Below are 20,668 nucleotides of genomic sequence, written 5' to 3' on the forward strand. Positions count from 1 at the left end.
AAGTGATGCATTTTGGAAGGTCGAACTTGAAAGTTGAGTACAGGATTAAAGACGGAATTCTTGGCAGTGTGGAGGAACAGAGAGATCTTGGAGTGCAGGTACATAGATCTCTTAAAATTGTCACCCAAGTGGACAGGGTTGTTAAGAAAGCATATGGTGTTTGGCTTTCATTATCAGGGGGATTGAGTTTAAGAGCCGTGAGATCTTGTTGCAGTTCTATAAAACTTTGGTTAGACCGCACTTGGAATACTGCGTCCAGTTCTGGTCGCCCTATTATAGGAAAGATGTGGATGCTTTGGAGAGGGTTCAGAGGAGGTTTACCAGGATGCTGCCTGGACTGGAGGGCTTATCTTATGAAGAGAGGTTGACTGAGCTTGGACTTGTCTCATTGGAAAAAAAAAGGAAGAGAGGGGACCTAATTGAGGTGTACAAGATAATGAGAGGCATAGATAGAGTTGATATCCAGAGACTTTTTCCCAGGGCAGAAATTGTTAATACGAGCGGTCATAGTTTTTAGCTGGTTGGAGGAAAGTATAGAGGGGATGTCAGAGGTGGGTTCTTTACGCAGAGAGTTGTGAGAGCATGGAATGCGTTGCCAGCAGCAGTTGTGGAAGCGAGGTCATTGGGGACATTTAAGAGACTGCTGGACATGCATATGGTCACAGATATTTGAGAGTTCGTACACTAGGTTTACCTTACATGAGGATCAATGGTCGTCACAACACCGTGGGCTGAAGAGCCTGTTCTGTGCTGTACTGTTCTATGTTCTATGAACTGCCAACCCAACGACATCTGCATACTGCCGGAAAAATAGCTCTCTTAAAGATGCCTTGATCGATCAATAACCTGTGAAGCAAAAATCCCTAAGAAGAAGAAAAGAAGACACAGGAAGACATAACGGGAAGATTCGATATCTGGCTGGTTTTGAAAATTTGAATTCTTGGCTAATCTTAATCAGGGTGTTTTATTGGACTCGTATTACAGAAGGGAAAGTGAAAGATAGGTTAGAGGAAGGAGTTGTAAGAAGTTGTTAGTTAATTATTCTCTGTTATAATTTAAGAAATAAAGTTGTTAAGTTTTACTTTAACAGCTTCTTGGCCTCTCGAATTTTCACATGTTACTGCACGGGATAAATCTTTTCTGTGTTGCTGGTTTAAATTAAGCAGGAGGGTTGACCCCGTGATGTAACTCAGACTAAATTGTCCAATCAGGGAGAATGCTGAGTTCATTGCCACAGCCGATATGTTTTGTCTAACTGACCCAATGACACCATCCATTTGATCCAGCCAATGGAGAACTGGGCAGCTCAGTGAGTCCTGGATAAATGGGGTTATGACAGAAGACAGTAAGCTCCCCTTTTTATAACATTAGCTTCTCTGCCTGAGCGAATCTTTTAAAAGCACAACATCAGTGGATGTGTAAATGGTGAGTGGGAAGTGGGTTTCCAGGGAAGTGAGTATTCTCGGTATAGTCCGGTGTGGGCTTATTCCGTGATCAGTAACAGTTAACTGGTGTGCGGTTGTGGGGTCAGTCGCTGTGGAGAAAGTGAGCACTGCAGATGCTGGAGATCAGGGTCAAAGAGTGTGTTGCTGGGAAAGCGCAGCAGGTCAGGCAGCATCCAAGGAGTGGGAGAACTGCCGTTTCTGATGAAGGGCTTATGCCCGGAACATTAATTCTCCTGCTCCTCGGGTGCTGCCTGACCTGCTGTGCGGGGTCAGTTACTGTGTTTAATTGAGTTGTCCACCTATTTGAACATTTATTAAACAGTCTAACACCTCCTTGGTAAAGACACAGTTTAGTCTGGCCTGTCACATCATAGTCTTTAACCTGGTCTTGGATCAGAGACATTTGCAGAGGTTCCTGGACAGCAGGGGATCATTCCACCTCAGGTTTGACATTCCTGTGCAGCTTACTTGTGTTTGTGTTGGTCAGGACTTGCACAGAATCATGATGCGAACCTCCTGATGTATGTCTGATCATTCCAGGGACAGGAAAATTTGAGTTCATGCCAGTGAATACAGTCAAATGAACGGTTAGCGTTTGAAATGGATAAACATGTTGGGTCTGCATGCACGTGATGAGCTCTGAGCGGGCCCGTTGCTCTGCCATCTCATAGGTTTCCTGATCGACACTGCTTTCACCACCAGCGGTGCTGCTGTGCCTTTGCACAGGTTGCCTTCACCTTGCGACTTCCACCGTGTCTTCACTTGAGATAACTTGCACCAGAGACAAACTTCTGCTGTCAAATAATGTTGGTTAATAACGCACAAATGACCTGTGCAGCCAACATCAGCATGTATTGCTGTGAGCTTGAACAGGGCAGAGACAAATGCAGTAAAACAAGCAACTTATCGTCGCTCCTGTCAATCTCCTGAGTCGATGCCTGATGGACATTCCTCACCAAAAACAACTGACAGGTGGCAAATCCGAAACATTTACACATTGCATCTCTTTTGAGTTCTCCTCCCCTCCTCCTTCCTGTTCAGTTTTTGGGTCAATGAATCAAGACATAAATCAAGACAGGCCCTAATCCCAAACTTTACTTGAGATGTGGGAGCAGATATCTAAAATGCAAGGCATCGAGAAGTGAGGTGTTTGCAGATGACGGGTTAAAAAGACATGAGCATGTCATACTCTTGATCTCCTGTACTGATTCCAGAAAGGTGTACCATGGCCATTACTCCCAGAGGAAGTCTCTTCTTCCTCTCTTGTGTACATTACTGCACTGTGCAATGGTGCCAAGTTTTCACACAAGACTTCAATGTGAAGGAGAGCTGCAGTAACTTCACACTGCACAGCACCTGTACTGCAGGACATTACAGCATAGTTCCTGTTTAGATGTGCTGAGCTTCAGTGAAGTGTTTGCATTGTTTTAACTATCACTCAGGGTGTAAGTTTGCTTGCTGAGCTGGAAGGTTTGTTTTTCAGATGTTTCATCACCATACTAGGTAACATCATCAAGGAGCCTGTGGTGAAGTGCTGGTGTTATGTCCCACTTGCTATTTGTGTGTTGAAGGTTCCTTGGGTTGGTGATGTCATTTCCTGCATTGGTGATGTTATTTCCTGTTCATTTTCTGAGAGGATGGTAGATGGGGTCGAAATCAATGTGTTTATTGGTAGAGTTCTGGTTGGAATGCCATGCTTTGAGGAATTCTCATGCGTGTCTCTGTTTGGCTTGACCTAATGGAAGTGGTGTCCTTCCTCATTTGTGTGTAAGTATACTAGTGACAGCAATACAGCTTAGCATGCAAACTTACACCCAGAACCTCAACCTGTGCTACAAGTCTTCTCAAAACTTGCAAAACTATCACTCAATTAGTCTGATACCAAATCGGATGCAAGAAATGACGGGGACACATTTCGCTGAACTCAGTTGTCTTCCTGCCTTTAAAACAGAGGAAAACAAATGTTTGTACCATCTATAACTATGATCTGAGGCACCGGATGACTGGAAAGTGAATAATGTTGTGCCTTACTTTAAGAAGAGAAGTAAGGAGAAGCCTGAGAACTATAGACCCGTGAGTCTGACTTTAGTGGTGGGTAGGTTGTTGGGAGTGATTCTGTACAGGATTTTTAGGCATTTGGAGAGGCAAGGAATGATTCGGGATAGTCAGCATGGTTTTCTGTGAGGAAAATCATGTCGCTCAAACTTGACTGAGTTTTTTTGAGGAAGGAAGCAAAAAGGTTGATGAGACCAGAGTGGTGTACTTTTGTTTAGTTGGAGTTTAGTAACGCCTTTCGCAAGGTTCCATGTGTTTGACTAATTAGTAAAGTTAGAGGGCGGCACGGTGGCTCAGTGGTTAGTGCTGCTGCCTCACAGAGCCAGGGACCTGGGTTTGATTCCAGCTTCAGTCGACTGCCTGTGTGGAGTTTTGCACATTCTCCCTGTGTCTGCGTGGGTTTCCTCCGGGTGCTCCGGTTTCCTCCCACAACCCAAAGATTGAGGGTCAGATGCATTGGCCATGCTAAATTGCCCCATAGTGTTGGATGCATTCGTCAGAGGGAAATGGGTCTGGATGGGTTACCCTTCAGAGGGTCAGTGTGCACTTGTTGGGCCGAATGGCCTGTTTCCACGCTGTGGGGAATATAACCTAATCTAGATCAGATGGGATTCAGGGTGAGGTTGCCAATCGAATACAAAATTGTCTTAACGGCTGGAGACAGAGAGGATGGTGGAGGGATGTTTTTCGGACTGAAGGCTTGCTACCAGTGGTGTAGCACAGGGATTGGTGCTCGGTCCACTTTTGTTTGTCATTTATATAAATAATTTGGATGAGAGCATAGAAAACACATTTAGTAAGTTTGCAGATGACACCAGAATTGGTGATAGAGTGGACAGTGAAGAAGGTTATCAAAGATTACAAACATCTTGATCGATTCAGTCAACGGGCTGAGGAGTGGCATATGGACGTCAATTCGGATAAATGCAAGGAATTGCAGTTTGGTAAAATGAACAAGGACAGGGCTTCTAGAATTAACCTTGGATAGTATTGCAGAACAGAGATGTAGGGATTCAGGTTCATAATTCATTGAAACTTTCATCACATGTAGACAGAGTGGGTAAGAAGGTGTTTGGCATGCTTGACTTCATTGCTCAGACCTTTGAGTATGGGGATTGGGAAATCATGTTGAAGTTACACAGGACGTTGATATACCTCTTCCGGAGTAGGATATTATTAAGCTGGAGAGGGTTCGGAAAAGACTTTCCAGCACGTTGCCCAGAAGGGAGAGATTGAATAAACTGGGGCTTTTCTGACTGGAACCCGCTGACTGAATTAATCAAGATCTCTGTAATTTTTGAAACCTTCACCGTCCACTCTATCACCAATTCTGGTGTCATCTGCAATCTTACTAAATGTCTTTTCTTGACAAACAAAACTGGAACCCAGGAGGTTGAGGCGTGACCTCATTTTTATAATGTGAATGGGAGGAATCTTTCCCCTGGGTGGGGCGATTTCAAGATGGCGGCATATTTTGTAAGGTGAGAGGAGAAAGAAATTTAAAAAGGACATATGTCGGGCAACGATTTTTACACAAGAGAGTGTTTAGTGTATGGAATTATCTTCCAGAGGAACAGATTGATACAGTTACATTTAAAAGTCACTTGGATATGTACATAGAACATTACAGAGCAGTACAGGCCCTTCGGCCTTCCATGTTGTGCCAACCTGTAAAACCTGAAGTCCATCTATCCTACACTATTCTCGTCCATATGCCTATCCAATGACCATTTAAATGCTCTTAACATTGGCGAGTCTCCTACTGTTGCAGGCAGTGCATTCCACACCCCTACTACTCTCTGAGTAAAGAAACTACCCCTGACATCTGTCCTATATCTATCACCCCTCAATTTAAAGCTATGCCCCCTCGTGCTGCCCATCGCCATCCGAGGAAAAGGCTCTCACTGTCCAACCTATCTTACCCTCTAATTATCTTTCATGTCTCAATTAAGTCACCTCTCAACCTTCTCTCTAACAAAAACTGCCTCAAATTCCTCAGCCTTCCCTTGTAAGACCTTCCCTCCAGACCAAGCAACACCCTAGTAAATCTCCTCTGAACCCTCTCCAAAGCTTCCACATCCTTCCTATAATGCGGTGACCAGAACTGTACGCAGTGCTCTAAGTGTATTGAGTATAGATGTTGCCAATCTCTCTTACTTCTCACTATTTATAAAGTCAATGTCAGTGCTGTCCTAAAATAAAATGGTGGCTGTGAACAAATCTAAGATGTCTGACTTGACTCATTTGTCAGCAAGGGAGAGGGGGTAATGTGTCAAAAGCCATTTCCATTCATCGATCCTTGCAGCGGTTGAAAATGGAGACAGCTCTTTGAAGGTGATTAAAGTGCAATTTGTTTACAGTGAATGCCTGAGACAATGTCAGATTCCAGCAATGTCTGCCTTACCTTCCAAGCTCCAAATATCTGAGACTCGAATATACAAAACCTGAAATAGCTCCGCCACTGAATTGTGGATCTGCAGCCTTGGATCAGAATTTGTCACAGACTGAGTGTGTGCTCGGCCCGATCTAAATCTCCCTCAGTCCCTTCCTGACTGTTGGTCACTGTGTGTGTGTGTCTATTTACTTCTCTCCCATCTTTCAGAACACAAGGAAACCTCCACCTTCCAGTCTGTAACTCACTCCCTATCATGTTAAGCTCATGTTCCCAAGACGATCTCCTGTCAAGAACACTCAGTGTATTACTTGTCTATGGATGAATAAGAGATGGATAGGGGCCAAGCAGACATAGCTAGGACTAGTTTAGTTGCGATTATAGTTGGCAGTGGACAGATTGAACCGAAGGGTCTGTTTCTGTGTGGTATGACTTCAAAAGCGGAATGTGGGAGTTAAGAAGTTTTGTTTTATTTCATTGCAGTGGGTAATAACGAATGTCAGAGAGTGAAACCATCGTGATGCTGGGAAACTTGAAGCGATCGAGCACAGAAAGCAGTCATTCAGCAAAGTTTTGAACAAGTAGTTGTGATTGGTTGATCAGGTGTGATATTAGTAGCAGTGTAAACAGCTGGAAGTTAAATCTTTCCCATCGTCATCATCCATTGTTTGTCCTGCATCAGTAAGTCGAGATTCTGTGCAGATTAGAGTGGTGCTGGAAAAAACACAGCAGGTCAGGCAGCATCCAAGGAGCAAGAAAATTGATGTTTCGGGCAAAAGCCCTTCATCAGGAAGGGCTCAGGTAAAGACTGTGTGTTTTAGGAACTGTCCTAAAGGGGGAAAAGTGTCGGTATCATATTCCAGCTCAAAGCAATGGATGTCATTGGCTTCCTGATGAAGGGCTTTTGCCCGAAAGGTCGATTTTCCTGCTTCTCAGATGCTGCCTGACCTGGTGTGCTTTTCCAGTACGACTCTAATCTCCAGCATCTGCAGTGCCCACTGCCGCCTATAGATTTTCCTGCTTCTCGGATGCTGCCTGACCTGGTGTGCTTTTCCAATACGACTCTAATCTCCAGCATCTGCAGTGCCCACTGCCGCCTATATTCTGTGCACGCAACCTTTCACAACCATTCCCTTTTGCTTTCACTTCTTCATTCCATCTCTAGTCTGTTACTCTTTCACAGGACGTGATCATCAGTGGCCAAGGCCAGTGTTTCCTTGCTCAGCCCTCATTGCCCTGGGGAAAGAGAGGGTGAGCTGCTTTACTGAATCACTGCAGTCCTGGTGTTGCAGTTCCAAAGTGATTCCAAATTTGCAGCTGGTGTCGAGCCTCAACATTGACACGACTGATTCTCATCAAACTGTTGTCTCTTAAATTTTCAGTCAGTAAGAAAGGTGTGTTAATGTCAACATTTGCACAAATTAAATAATCTTCATTGACTGAGACTAGGAATCAAACCCAGGCAAAGACAAATAACATCAAATCTAACCTTGAGAGCACCAGGGAAGCTGCCTCTAAATGTTCACACTTAGCTTTACCCTTTCTATTTCCATTATTTTCACCAAAGGCAAGTTTCTCTGACAAAATGATATGTTTAAGTCGAACGCAAGCAACTCCTTCAGCCAATGACATCCGTTGCTTTGAGCTGGAATACGATACTGACATCTTTCTCCCCCCCCCTGCCCCGAACAGTTCCTAAAACCCCAGTCTTTGCCTGAGCCTTATCTTTGCCCAAGCCTTTTCTCACTTTCCCTAATATGTCCCTAAGAAGAACCTTCAGAGATTTCATGAGGTGAAATAAATAGGAATTGTTGTCAGACAGAAAGAGGAGGACAAATGTGGATGCACTGGTTACAAAGGCCCAACAACGTCTCTTCTTCCTCAGGCAGCTGAGGAAATTTGGCATGACGGCGAATACCCTCGCCAAATTTTATAGGTGCGCCATCGAAAGCATTCTGTGGATATATTAACTGTACCATTCAAGATTGGAGACCGTTACAGAGAGTGTGGTGAACTCAGCCCAGACAATCACATAGGCCAACCTCCCATCTATAGAATCCGTCTACCAGGCCCACTGTCAAGGAAAGGCCGCCAGCATTCTCAAAGATCCATCCCACCCCGGCAATGTTTTTCTACAGCCTGTACCATCGGGGAGAAGGTACAGAAGCCTGAACACACACACACACACACCAGCCGGTTTCGCAACAGTTTCTACCCTACTGTTGGTAGAATGCTGAATGGTCTCTCAAACTCATAACATTCGCCTGTACCTGTGTTTTTGTTTTTGCTGCTGTTTACCTATTATTTACTTATCTATGCTACTTAACTCTGTGACCTGCCTGTATTGCTCACAAGACAAAGCTTTTCACTGTGCCTCGGTACACGTGACAATAAATTCAATTCAATTCAAATCAAAATCTCGAGTTGCAAATTTTCACACTGATATCCTTTTTCTTAAAACATTTTAATATGAACAACTAAAGTGACCAACGTTTGAGATTGTCAAAAGGAACAAATGTGTTTGAGGAGTCGAAAAGGTACAACACATTGTGATGAGCACAAAACTGAAGTAATGAATGTTTATGCAAAAATATTAATACCTACAACTGAGGTGGTGTTTAATAACAACTGTAGACACAGACACCAGTGTAAACAGTTCAGTCCTGGATCTGACTCATAGGAAAGTCCATCACTGTGGTTCCTCATGGACCCGTTGGTGTCTCAGCAGGGCGGTCGAACAAGTGAATTTCTTACCACACTCGGAGCAAGTGAACAGTCCCTCCCCAGTGTGAATGCGCTGGTGTATCAACAGAGTGGATGACTGAGTGAATGCCCTCCCACACACTGAGCAGGTGAATGGCCTCTCCCCGGTGTGAACCCGTTGGTGTTTCGTGAGGCCAGATAACTGCCTGAACTCGTTCCCACAGTGAGAGCACCTGAATGGCCTCTCGTCAGAGTGAATACGTTGATGGCGCATCAAGTCCCCAGAACATTTAAAGCACTTCCCACAGTCTGGGCACTTAAAAGGTCTCTCGCCGGTGTGGACCCGCCGGTGCCTCAGCAGGGTGGAGGACTCTGTGAATCCCTTGCCACACGTGGAGCAGGTGAATGGTCTCTCCCCAGTGTGAATTCGCTGGTGTTTCAGAAGGTCTGACGACTGAGTGAATCGCTTCCCACAGTCTGAGCAAACGAACGGCCTCTCCTCGGCATGACTGTGCTGAGGCGTTTCCAGCTCAGCCAGGGATCCGAATCCTCTCCCACATTCCCCGTACATCTCTCCATTCCGACTGCATTTATGTTCTGACAGCCCAGATGACTGGCTGAAGCTGTGTCCGCAAACACAGCACGTGTACAGTTTCTCCCCTTCCATGCCCAAACTCCAAAGTCATGACCAGTGGGGTGACTCTGTCAGACCCAGCTTTGTTTGTTTGGCTTCCTGTGCCTGGCTGCTAAACGTCTCCATCGAACAGCCTGTGAAACCGATATAAAACAGACGAATGGAGTGAGAGTCAACACACAAGAAAACAGTACCACAGGGCAACACAGTGACTCAGTGGTTAGCACTGCTGCTTCACAGCACCCAGGGTCCCAGGTTCGATTCCAGCCTCGGGGCGACTGACTGTGTGGAGTTTGCACGTTCTCCCAGTGTCTCCGTGGGTTTCCTCCGGGTGCTCCGGTTTGCTCCCACAGTCCAAAGATGTGAAGGTCAGGGTGGATTGGCCACGCTAAATTGCCCCACAGTGTTAGATGCATTAGTCAGAGGGAAATGGGTCTGGGTGGGTTGGTCTTCAGAGGGTCGGTGTGGACTTGTTGGGCTGAAGGGCCTGTTTCCACACTGTAGGGGAATCTAATCTAAAAGCAAGTGGAAGCGGTGAAACGGAGCTGAATGAATCTGGACGTGGCCAGCACTCAGCAAAACGTAATCATGGATAATGCTGGGATTTCAACTCAGTTGGTTCATCATTCTCACTCTGCAAAGGGAAAACTGCTGCCAGGTCTTTACTGATAGAAGACTCTGGTCTCCGTACAAAGGGACAGGTGGGAGATACAGGTAGGGTATTTCTTTTGTTACCTCTTGACTCTACTATTCAAACACACTCTTATCCGAATCAACACTCAAACTCCCTGTAATCGTCAGGTCATTCAAAACTCTCCAGCCCATGTGCTTCTTCACACCAAGCCTTGTTCACCTGAGCTTAACATTCTTTGAGTGAAGAGCATGAGACGTTTACAATTTCTGTCCTCCTTCTCAAGTCCCTCGTGATATTGTGTCGCCCAGTAACCTTCTCCAGACTCAGCCTCCAGCCTCATTCTGTCATCAAGTCCTCTCACCTCGAAAGCCTCCCAATCTCTGTAACTCCTCCAGCCTCACAACCCCTCCCTACCTCTGGGATCTCGCTCAGACTCACAACCTTCGGCTATTTGGGGCGGCACAGTGGCTCAGTGGTTAGCACTGCTGCCTCACAGCACCAGGCTCCCAGGTTCGATTCCAACCTTGGGCCACTGTCTGTGTGGAGTTTGTACATTCTCCGTGTATCTGCGTGGGTTTCCTCCGGGTGCTCTGGCTTCCTCCCACAGTCCAAAGATGTGCAGGTATGGGGTGAATTGGCCATGCTAAATTGCCCCATAGTGTTAGGTACATTAGTCAGAGGGAAATGGGTCTGGGTGAGTTACTCTTCAGAGGATCGGTGTGGACTTGTTGGGTCGAGGGGCCTGTTTCCACACTATAGGGAATCTAATCTAAGTAATAGTAAAATACTAATAACGGACCCGTTATTAGAGGAAAGTAAACAGGGTAGTTAGGGAGGGAGGGCAGTGTTGAAACAGAGCAATAGTTGGACATGGATTATGATCCACAGTCAAGGTGATACACAAGCCGAAGAGCCAATGGAACCAGATAACCGAGTACAGCATTAGAAGCTCAAAGGTGTGGGTAAATTACTTAAAATACTCACCTCTGAAACAATCTCACTGTTTTAATGTAAACTCTCCTGCTGGGACTCGCAGCTGTAAAGATAACAGAAACACTGGAGTCAGAGAAAAAGCTGAAGAGTTGAGGAAAACCCCCAGCAAATGGGTGATGTCACCATGCAACAGTCAATGTGTGAAGACATTACCGACAGGAAGAAAGTGCATCGGTGCAAACCAGAGATCACCACATATTGTGAAGGATGGGAGGATCCCAGAGAGGAGGTTTTGATTTTATGGTAACTTTCGATAAGGCAGATAAAGGGAAAGGTGTTCCCATTAAATTATGAATATATCAAGGACAAAAGGGTAACGAGAGAGAGAATAGGGCACCTCAAAGATCAGCAAAGCCACAGGAGATGGGGGAAGATACTAAATGAGTATTTAACATCAGTATTTACTGTGCAGAAGGACATGGAAGATATAGAATGTAGGGAAATAGATGGTGACATCTTCAAACACGTCTATAATAGAGGAGGAAGTGCTGGATGTCTTGAAACACATAAAAGTGGATAAATCCCCAGGACTTGATCAGGTGTACCCGAGAACTCTGTGGGAAGCGATCGCTGGGCCCCTTGCTGTTGTATTTGGATCATCAATAGTCACAGGTGAGTTGCCGGAAGACTAGAGGTTGGCCAACGTGGTGCCACTGTTTAAGAAGGGTGGTAAGCACAAGCCAGGGAACTATAGACCAGTAAGCCTGACTTCGGTGGTGGGCAAGTTGTAGGAGGGAATCTGAGGGACAGGGTGTACATGTACTTGGAAAGGCAAGGACTGATTAGGGATAGTCAAGATGGCTTTGTGCGTGGGAAATCATGTCTCACAAACTTGATTGAGTTTTCTGAAGAAGTAACAAAGAGGATTGATGAGGGCAGAGCGGTAGACGAGATCTATATGAACTTCAGTAAGACAACGTTATCCATGGGAGACTAGTTAGCAAGGTTAGAACTACTTAGAAGTCATGGATATACAAGGAGAACTAGTTTTGGATACAGAACTGGCTCAAAGGTAGAAGACAGAGGGTGGTGGTGGAGGGTTGTTTTTCAGACTGGAGGCCTGTGACCAGTGGAGTGCCACAAGGATCGGTACTGGGTCCACTACTTTTCGTCATTTATATAAATGATTTGGATGCGAGCATAAGAGGTACAGTTAGTAAGTTTGCAGATGACACCAAAATTGGAGGTGTCGTGGACAGCGAAGAGGGTTACCTCAGATTACAACGGGATCTTGATCAGATGAGCCAATGAGCTGAGAGGTGGCAGATGGAGTTTAATTCAGATAAATGTGAGATGCTGCATTTTGGGAAAGCAAATCTTAGCAGGATTTATACACTTAATGTTAAGATCCTAAGGAGTGTTCCTGAACAAAGAGACCTTAGAGTGCAGGTTCATAGCACCTTGAAAATGGAGTCACAGGCAGATAGGATAGTGAAGGCTGCGTTTGGTATGCTTTCCTTTATTGGTCGAGAGTATTGAGTACAGCAGTTGGGAGGTCATGTTGCGGCTGTACAGGACATTGGTTAGGCCACTTTTGGAATATTGTGTGCAATTCTGGTCTCCCTCCTATCGGAAAGATATTGTGAAACTTGAAATGGTTCAGAAAAGATTTACAAGGATGTTGCCAGGGTTGGAGGATTTGAGCTACAGGGAGAGGCTGAACAGGCTGGGGCTGTTTTCCCTGGAGCGTCAGAGATTGAGGGGTGACCTCAGAGGTATACAAAGTCATGAGGGGCATGGAGAGGATAAATAGACAAAGTCTTTTTCCCTGGGGTTGGGGAGTCCAGTACTAGAGGGCATAGGTTTAGGGTGAGAGGGGAAAAATATAAGAGACCTGCGGGGCAACTTTTTCCACACAGAGGGTGGTGCGTGTATGGAATGAGCTGCCAGTGGAAGTGGTGGAGGCTGGTACAATTACAACATTTAAAAGGCATTTTGGATAGGTATATGAATAGGAAGGGTTTGGAGGGAAATAGGCCGGGTGCTGGCAGGTGGGACTAGATTGGGTTGGGATATCTGGTCGGCATGGACGGGTTGGACTGAAGGGTCTGTTCCGTGCTGTACATCTCTGTGGCTCTAATTGGTGGAGGATGATCCCACTGGTTGAATAGGCTCTCTCTCTCTCTCAGGCATGCACACACATACAAGTCTCTGAGGTGAATTTGCATTTGCAGAATTATATTTGCACAATCTGCAGGTAGTCGATTCATGTAATATTTTATAAATTCCACTTTGGAAATAGAACCAGTCTGACTTAAGATTGGGACACAGACTCAAACCTCACACCTTTAATGCATTGTCTGAGCTGAGATGCCACCTTTTTTATAAAACCTTAAGTTATCTCAAGAATGTGACTTAAAAGAAGTTCTGGGGTTGACGCATTAATGAACCCAAAACCTGCAACCTATTCCGAAAGATGTAACAGCAATCTAGGTTTGTTCAATATATCGTTTCAGTTGCATGAAACTAGAATCTTTTGCTCTAAATTCTGTGTCTTATGATCCAGTTCCACAACCACCTGATGAAGGAGCAGCGCTCCGAAACCTAGTGTGTTGCCAAATAAACCTGTTGGACTTTAACCTGGTGTTGTGTGATTTTTAACCATGTCTTTCCTATAACAGGGTGAGCAAACTGTACACAATACTCAAGTGCAGTCTTACCAATGACTTATACAACTGTAACATAATGTCCCAACTCCTTTACTCAATACCTTGACCAATCAAGGCCAGCATGCTAAATACCTTCTTCACCGGCCTGTCTACCTATGACGCCACTTTCAACAAACTATGTGCTCGTACTCCCAGGTTCCTCTGTTCCACGACACTGTGGAACAGGCGGCACAGTGGCTAGCACTGCTGCCTCACAGCATCAGGAATGCGGGTTCAATTCCAGCCTTGGGGCGACTGTCTGTGTGGAGTTTGCACGTTTTCCCCCGTGTCTGCGTGGGTTTTCTCCGGGTGCTCCAGTTTCCTTCCACAATTCAAAACTGTGCAGGTTAGGGTGAATTGGCCATGTTAAACTGCCCATAGTGTTCAGGGATGTATAGGATTGGTGCATTAGTCAGGGGTAAATGTAGGAGAATAGATCTGGGTGGGTTGCTGTTCGGAGGGTTGGTGTGGACTTAGTGTCATAGAGATGTACAGCATGGAAACAGGCCCTTCGGTCCAACTTGTTCATGCCGACCAGATATCCAAACCTAATCTAGTCCCATTTGCCAACCTTATCCCTCTATTCATACACCCATCTAGATACCTTTTAAATGTTGCAATTGTACAGGCCTCCAACACTTCCCCTGGCAGCTCATTGCACACACGCACCACCCTCTACATGAAAACGTTGTCCCGTAGTTCCCTTTTATGTCTTTCCCCTCTCACCAGAAACCCTCTAGTTCTGGACTCCCCCACCCTTGGGAAAAGACTTTGTCTATTTATCCTATCCATGCCCCTCATGATCGTATAAACCACTATGAAGTCATATTGTTGGGTTGAAGGGCACGTTTCCACACTGAAGGGATTCTATGATGACTGCTCAGGACCTTACCATCTACTGTATAAGTCCTACCTTGGCTTGACTTCCTAAAGTGCAATACTTCACACGTATCTGTATTGAATTACATTTGCCAATCCTCAGCCCACTTCCCCACCTGATCAAGATCCCTCTATAATTTTTGATAACCTTCCTCGCTATCAACGATACCTCCTAATTTTGAATCATCCACAAACATACTAATCACGCCTTGTACATTCACATCGAGATCATTTAAGTAAAAGTAATTAATAAAGGTCCCAGCATCGACTCCTGTGGCACTGCAGTAGTCATAGGCCTCCAGTCCAAGAAACAAACTTCAACTATCACCTTCTGCTTCCTTCCATCAAGCCAGTCAATATAGGGCAAGTTAGAATCAAACACCACAACGACCCTGCCATTTTTACTCTTTCCAAAATCTGTCGACATCTTCTCTATCTCCCGCTGACTGTTGGGAGGCCTGTCGTATACCCTCAGCATTGTGATTTCACCTTTCCTATTCCTGGATTCTTTCCATACTGCCTTATTGCATGAGTCCTCAGATGTATCCTCCCTCAGTACAGCTGTGAGATACTCCTTTACCAATAATTCAACTTCCCTCAATCCTTTTACATCCACTTCCTTCACACCTGAAACTTCTAACTTCTGGGACATTCAGCTGCCAGTCCTGTCCCTCTTTCCTGATGAAGGGCTTATGTCTGAAATGTCGACTTTCCTGCTTCTTAAATGCTGTCTGGCCTGCTGTGCTTTTTCCAGCACCACATTTTTCATCTCACTCCCTCTTGCAGCCAAGTCTCCTCTCCATAATTGCTATGCCATAGTTGCAAGTACTCCCCAAAGCTCTAATTTCATCGACCTTGCCTATTATACGTCTCGCCCTGAAACACATGAATTTCAGACCACCTTACCTGCTCTTTTCAGCAGTGTTTCTGTGCCTGTTCTTGCTCCTACTCAGCATTTGGATTGAGTTTTCTTTTTGTACAGCTGCGTGGAATATCCTGTAAAAATAAGTTTATGAAGTTATGCACTGAGAGTCCAGGACAGCAATCAGAAGAACCATACATTTCTCTTGTTTTCCATTTGCTGCCCCTTTCAACTGTCCTGTAAAAACAGTTTACAAAATCCATCACTGTCAGCCCAGGAGGAAAAATCACAACATGCCCTACTCCTGGCCCAGGATAATCCTGCAGGTGAGCTGTTGCCACTGCAAGTTGTCATGGCTGGCAGTTCCTCAGATTGACGAGGTTCTGCCTTGACTTTTTATGCGACTGAGCAGGGCCACAGACCTTTGGACGTGGGGCAGTATGTCCCATGAGATGGTGGCCATCAGAAAGCAATATTTGCTTCTTTTTGTGCTGTGTATTTCCATCTGGATAATATCACCCGACTCCAGCCTACTCTCAACTCTAGGTTCAACTATTCTAACACACTGCCAAACAGCCCCTCCTGTTCATACATCTCGAGATTATCCTGAACTCTGGCCATTAGCGACACTCAGCAAGTCTTGTTCACCCATTGTCCTTGTACTCACGAACCTGCAAAGTTTCCTGGTTGTAAAGCAACAACGTTTTAAGTTTCTCATACCTTTTTCCATCTTGATTGTGTTCATTTCTATCTCTGTATTCTCTTCAAATCACAGATCCTTTGAGATCTCTGCAACTTATCTAATTCTGGCCCCAGATACCGAGGTTTTAATCAAATAGTTCTTGACTGTAGGGAAACTGCAACCTGGTCTGGACTGATACAAGGAGTGAGGCAGACAGAGAGAGAGGAACATGTAGGAGATACAGGTGGTTAATTCATTTGTTACTCTACAGTTAACCACTGTAATGCACTTCTTGGTCTCCCACATTCAACCTTCGTGCAATCCTGAGGTCATCCAAAATTTTGCTGTCCATGTGCTTACTTGCAAGAAGTCTTGTTCACCCATCACCCCATAGCTCACTAACCCGCAACTGTCTTCAGTTTAAGAGATCCAAACATTTGAAACCCCTCAACGTCACACTCCTTTGTGACTGCAATCCTCCTTGGTAATTTCTTTCTGCCTCTGAACCTTTGAGGTTTCTGTACTGATCTAATTCCAGCGTCACAAACAATCCAGATTTAAACAGATTATTCATTGGTGATTTTTCTTTCAGTTGCTAAACCTTTCTGTCTCTCCACATCATTTCACTGACATAAAATACTCATTACAACTCCCTCTTCAACAAAGTGATTGGTTGCCCCAGCCTTAACATTTTCTTATGTTCCTCCAAAAGGTTCTTTTTTATATTTTGGTGATTTGCCTTGTCTGGTTCTATTATGTGGAATATAGTACAAACTGTATTAAATATAATTATAGTGAAAACAAGGGACACATGGTTCCCACTCAAAAGTATTGAGAACCACAGTCTTAACGTGGTTTCCACATGAAGCAAAAACGAGATGACAACAAACAATTTCACACGGCAAGTAGTTTGACTATGGAATGCACTGTCGGGACATTTCCTGGACACATATTCAATTGAGGGCAAAAGTGAGGACTGCAGATGCTGGAAATCAGAGTCTAGATGAGAGTGGTGCTGGAAAATCCCTCTTCAGGCAAAAGCCATCCATTTTCCTGCTCATCGGATGCTGCCTGACCTGCTGTGCTTTTCCAGCACCATTCTAATCTAGACACATTCAATTGAGGCATTCAAGATGACCTTGGAACATTATTTAGATAGAAACAATGTTCAAGGTAATGGGGTAAAGGCAAGACAATGGCATTAGGTTGTGAAATTCATTCAGAAAGCCAGTGCACTCAATGATGAGCTGAATGGCCTCCTTTGCGAGGTAACAATTCTGTGATTGTGAAATTGTTGTGAATTTAAACATGTATCACAATCCTTCATCATCACTGTGTGAGCAACCTGTACTTGTTTACCTAACAGCATGGTGGTGGGGGGGGGCAGCTTCACCTCACAAACTGCGCTGATTCAGGAAGGTTACCTCCTGGCCAACTGTGCGTTGACAAAACATCTGTGGAGAGAGAGAACAAAACAAAGTGAATGAACTATGTATAATATCTTGGTCAATTTGATGGTCAGTGTATGCTCAGAAGCAAAAGAGAAGTATACAGGAAAAACAGTCTTAACTGTTAAAAATGCTGTAGGTAATGTTGCTGGGTAGGTTAGCAACATTACATGGTCAGGGGAGGGTCAGCAGTAGAAACCTCTAAGAAAAATGTACAGAGAAGTAACAGAGTTAAAATGCACTGATTAGGAGAGCCAGAGGGAGTTAGATAGTGACAGAAAACTGATCAGGGTGGGCACTAGTAGATATGAACAATGAATGGACAGGAAGGAAAAAAACCACCAGGCATGCGCCATGTTTCATATTGCCCCCCATAAATATGGCGTCTACGCAGCCACAAGGTCCTCAGTGCCCCTAACAAAGATGGTGGACGGCAACACGAGCTCGGAGATATCCGGAGTCCTTTCTCGTCCCCGACTCGTGCCAACAAATTCTCATTCCAGCCACCGTGCCTTCCGCCATGTCTCCGTGCAATCGCCTGGTCCCTCCACCATCGTTGTCCTGCTGCCTGCTTGATGATCGGCGCGGACACAAGTCTTGGAAAGGGGGAGGGAGAAGAAACACAGTTCCCGCCCAGAGGCCCCACGTGACTGAGGGCGGCGCTGCGCCAATAGGAAGGTCGCCCGGCCTTGGAGGACCGAGCGTGGGCAGCTGGTCCTCCAACCAATCGGAACGAGGTAGGGGCGGGGAGGTCAGAGGTCGGACACGTCATGCCGCTGAATGCACTGAAGCCTGAATGGATTCGGGAGGTGAGGGAAAGGGTAAGGAAGGAAAAGGAAAACAGCGGAGGGCGGGAGACTGGTTTACGCATTGGAAAGATTTATTCCCCTCCACTATCCGAATTAGAAACTCGTCGTCTAGCGTTTGCAGCAAACGGTTGTGGGCGCCAGGCCCTGATAGGCCCAGTTACCTCCGCCATCTTTGTTGGGAGTAATGGTCCACCTGACGTACGAGCGACCGCCATCTTTGTTAGGGGTAATATTCAACTGGACGTACGAGCGACCGCCATCTTTGGTGGGGGTAACGGTCAATGGGACGCATGAGCGACCGCCATCTTGGTGGGGGTAACGGTCAATGGGACGCATGAGCGACCGCCATCTTGGTGGGGGTAACGGTCAACGGGACGCACGAGCGACCACTATCTTTGGTGGGGGTAACGGTCAACGGGACGTACGAGCGACTGTCCTCGTTTGGAATAATGGTTGTGGGATATAAATGAATTAATGTTATTTCTGCAAGTATAAATTCTGATACAGAATAGGAATGAGAAAATACATATTCAGCAAAAAGAAAGCATGAGACATGAATACAGAACAATGGTGGATATATGGGCAAACAGGAAAGCATCTGTTTCCCCACTATCTTTGGTGGGGGTAATGGTCAACGGGACGTACGAGCGACCGCCATCTTTGGTGGGGGTAATGGTCAACGGGACGTACGAGCGACCGCCATCTTTGGTGGGGGTAACGGTCAACAGAACGTACAAGTGACTGCCCTCCTTATTGGGAGTAATAGTCAATGGGACATACAAGCGACTGTCCTCGTTTGGAATAATGGTCAACGGGACATACAAGCAACTGCCACCTTTGTTGAGAGTAATGGTCAACGGTATGAACGAGTGACCGCCGTCTTGCTGGGAGTAATGGTCAATGGGTTGTCTGACCGAAGGTCATCTTTCGGGGTAGATTTCGGAGGGAACCCTGCTCGTGACCGCCGCGTTTTTTTATAGTAGACACAATTGAGGTTGGAAGAACACAGCAAGTGTAAATATATGCCTTAGTACGAAGCATTTAAATGATATATTTGTTTCAGTTACTTATAATACAATGCTATGCTTAACCATTAACTAACACAGTGGGTTGTGTAACCCTTGTGGGGACGGACAGACAGTGGAAAAGTACTGAGTACATCTGACTTGTGAAGATATGCTGATGTAAACACACAATAGGAATGACTTTTAACAAAGAGCAGTGTGTACTGGCAGCCTTGGTGGCGGCTGGGAGAGCGAGGCAGACAGCGGGGGTGTTGCCACCCTGTGAGTGCACATGCAGGACATGTTGTAGTCTGTGGTTTTAAACAAAAACAAGAACTATTTCGCGCCACCACCTGCAGAAGGGGGTCACATGGGGTCAGTTATCCAGGAATGCGAGAAGGAGGAGAATGGAGTCAGGTCAACAGTCAATCAAGAAGACAACCACACCTTAAATGCTTGCACAATGTTCTGTGATTACATGACGTTTTGTACTGTATAAAAGACTGGGTCAGGGGCAGGATAGGGGTCGGACTTCGTGAACTGACACACTTTGCTGTTTGTCAGGAACGGGAAGACCTAGACCCAGAGCTCTGTATACTTTATCCACTTACTGCTAAAATAAACTAAGAGTTTGAGACCGATTATCTTCTCCTATTGCTTCATTTAAAGAACACGCAGGACTGGGCTCACACATAGAGGAAAGTAAGGTGGTAAATTGAGCCAAAGTCTGACACAAGCCAAGGCAGCATCAGGTGGTGGAGGTCAATGTTTCAGGTGTAACCCTTCTTCAGGAATAGAGGTGGGGATAGAGTGGAGCTGCAAGTAAAGAGCAGAGGGGAAAGGGGTGCAATGGTGAGGTAGTGATAGGTGAACACAGGTGGTGGGTATGACCTGGTTGGAAGGAAGGGTCCATCGGTGGAATGGAAAAGAGGTGGTGGGACTGGAAAAGGACTAAGCTGATGAGAAGGAAGGTTATTTGAAATTGGAGAACTCAATGTTGAGTCCTCTGGGCTGTCGGCTGCGCAGGCGGAAGAGAAGGTGTTCCTCCTGTTTGCAGTCTAATTCACTGTGATAATGGAGGAGGCTGAGGATGGACATGTCAGAGAGGGAATGGGAAGGGGAATTTAAATGGGTGGTCAGGCTGGCCCTAGCAGGCCTGGCCGAGATGCTCAGTGAAACGTTCCCTTAGTTTATGGTTGGTCACATGGTGTGGTCTTCACTACATCTGATGCACTAAACTAAAGTTGGGGGAGAGGTAGGTGAACCTTTGTCTAACCTGGAAGGATTGTTTGGGGCTGAAGGTGAGAGGAGTGGTGTATGGCAGGTTTTGCATCTTTTACAATGGGAGGAACAGTGTCTGTGTATGTTTGCGACATCGAACAGTCCCTCTTCAGTACATGCACAGGTATTCTTCCCAACTCTTCTGCTGTTACACTGATGACTGCTCCCTGCTCCCAGGTTGGACTGCATCAGTTCGTGA

The 20,668-nt window shown here is 45.6% G+C and overlaps 2 protein-coding genes across 4 annotated transcripts in view; one reads left to right on the forward strand and one right to left on the reverse strand.

Annotated features, from left to right (window-relative positions):
• Positions 1 to 20,668, forward strand: part of LOC122543628 (zinc finger protein 420-like) — a 160,749-nt gene that overhangs the window by 9,639 nt on the left and 130,442 nt on the right. The window lies entirely within an intron of this gene.
• Positions 8,410 to 18,100, reverse strand: LOC122543495 (gastrula zinc finger protein XlCGF49.1-like). Of its 3 annotated transcripts, XR_006310054.1 has the most exons (5): positions 17,498 to 18,086; positions 17,287 to 17,381; positions 15,290 to 15,379; positions 10,848 to 10,899; positions 9,286 to 9,363 (listed from the first exon to the last, which is right to left on the reverse strand). XR_006310054.1 is itself a non-coding variant. In XM_043682244.1 (2 exons), exon 2 carries the CDS (start codon positions 9,260 to 9,262, stop codon positions 8,582 to 8,584), a length of 681 nt encoding a protein of 226 aa, XP_043538179.1. In that variant the 5' UTR covers positions 9,263 to 9,363; positions 10,848 to 11,221; the 3' UTR covers positions 8,410 to 8,581. The 3 variants fall into 3 exon arrangements, 1 of the variants encoding a protein (XP_043538179.1); XR_006310053.1 differs by having other exon boundaries at positions 17,287 to 18,100; XM_043682244.1 differs by lacking the exons at positions 15,290 to 15,379; positions 17,287 to 17,381; positions 17,498 to 18,086 and having other exon boundaries at positions 8,410 to 9,363; positions 10,848 to 11,221.

This window comes from Chiloscyllium plagiosum, chromosome 44 (assembly GCF_004010195.1).
Source record: "Chiloscyllium plagiosum isolate BGI_BamShark_2017 chromosome 44, ASM401019v2, whole genome shotgun sequence".
Classification (NCBI taxonomy): Eukaryota; Metazoa; Chordata; class Chondrichthyes; order Orectolobiformes; family Hemiscylliidae; genus Chiloscyllium; species Chiloscyllium plagiosum.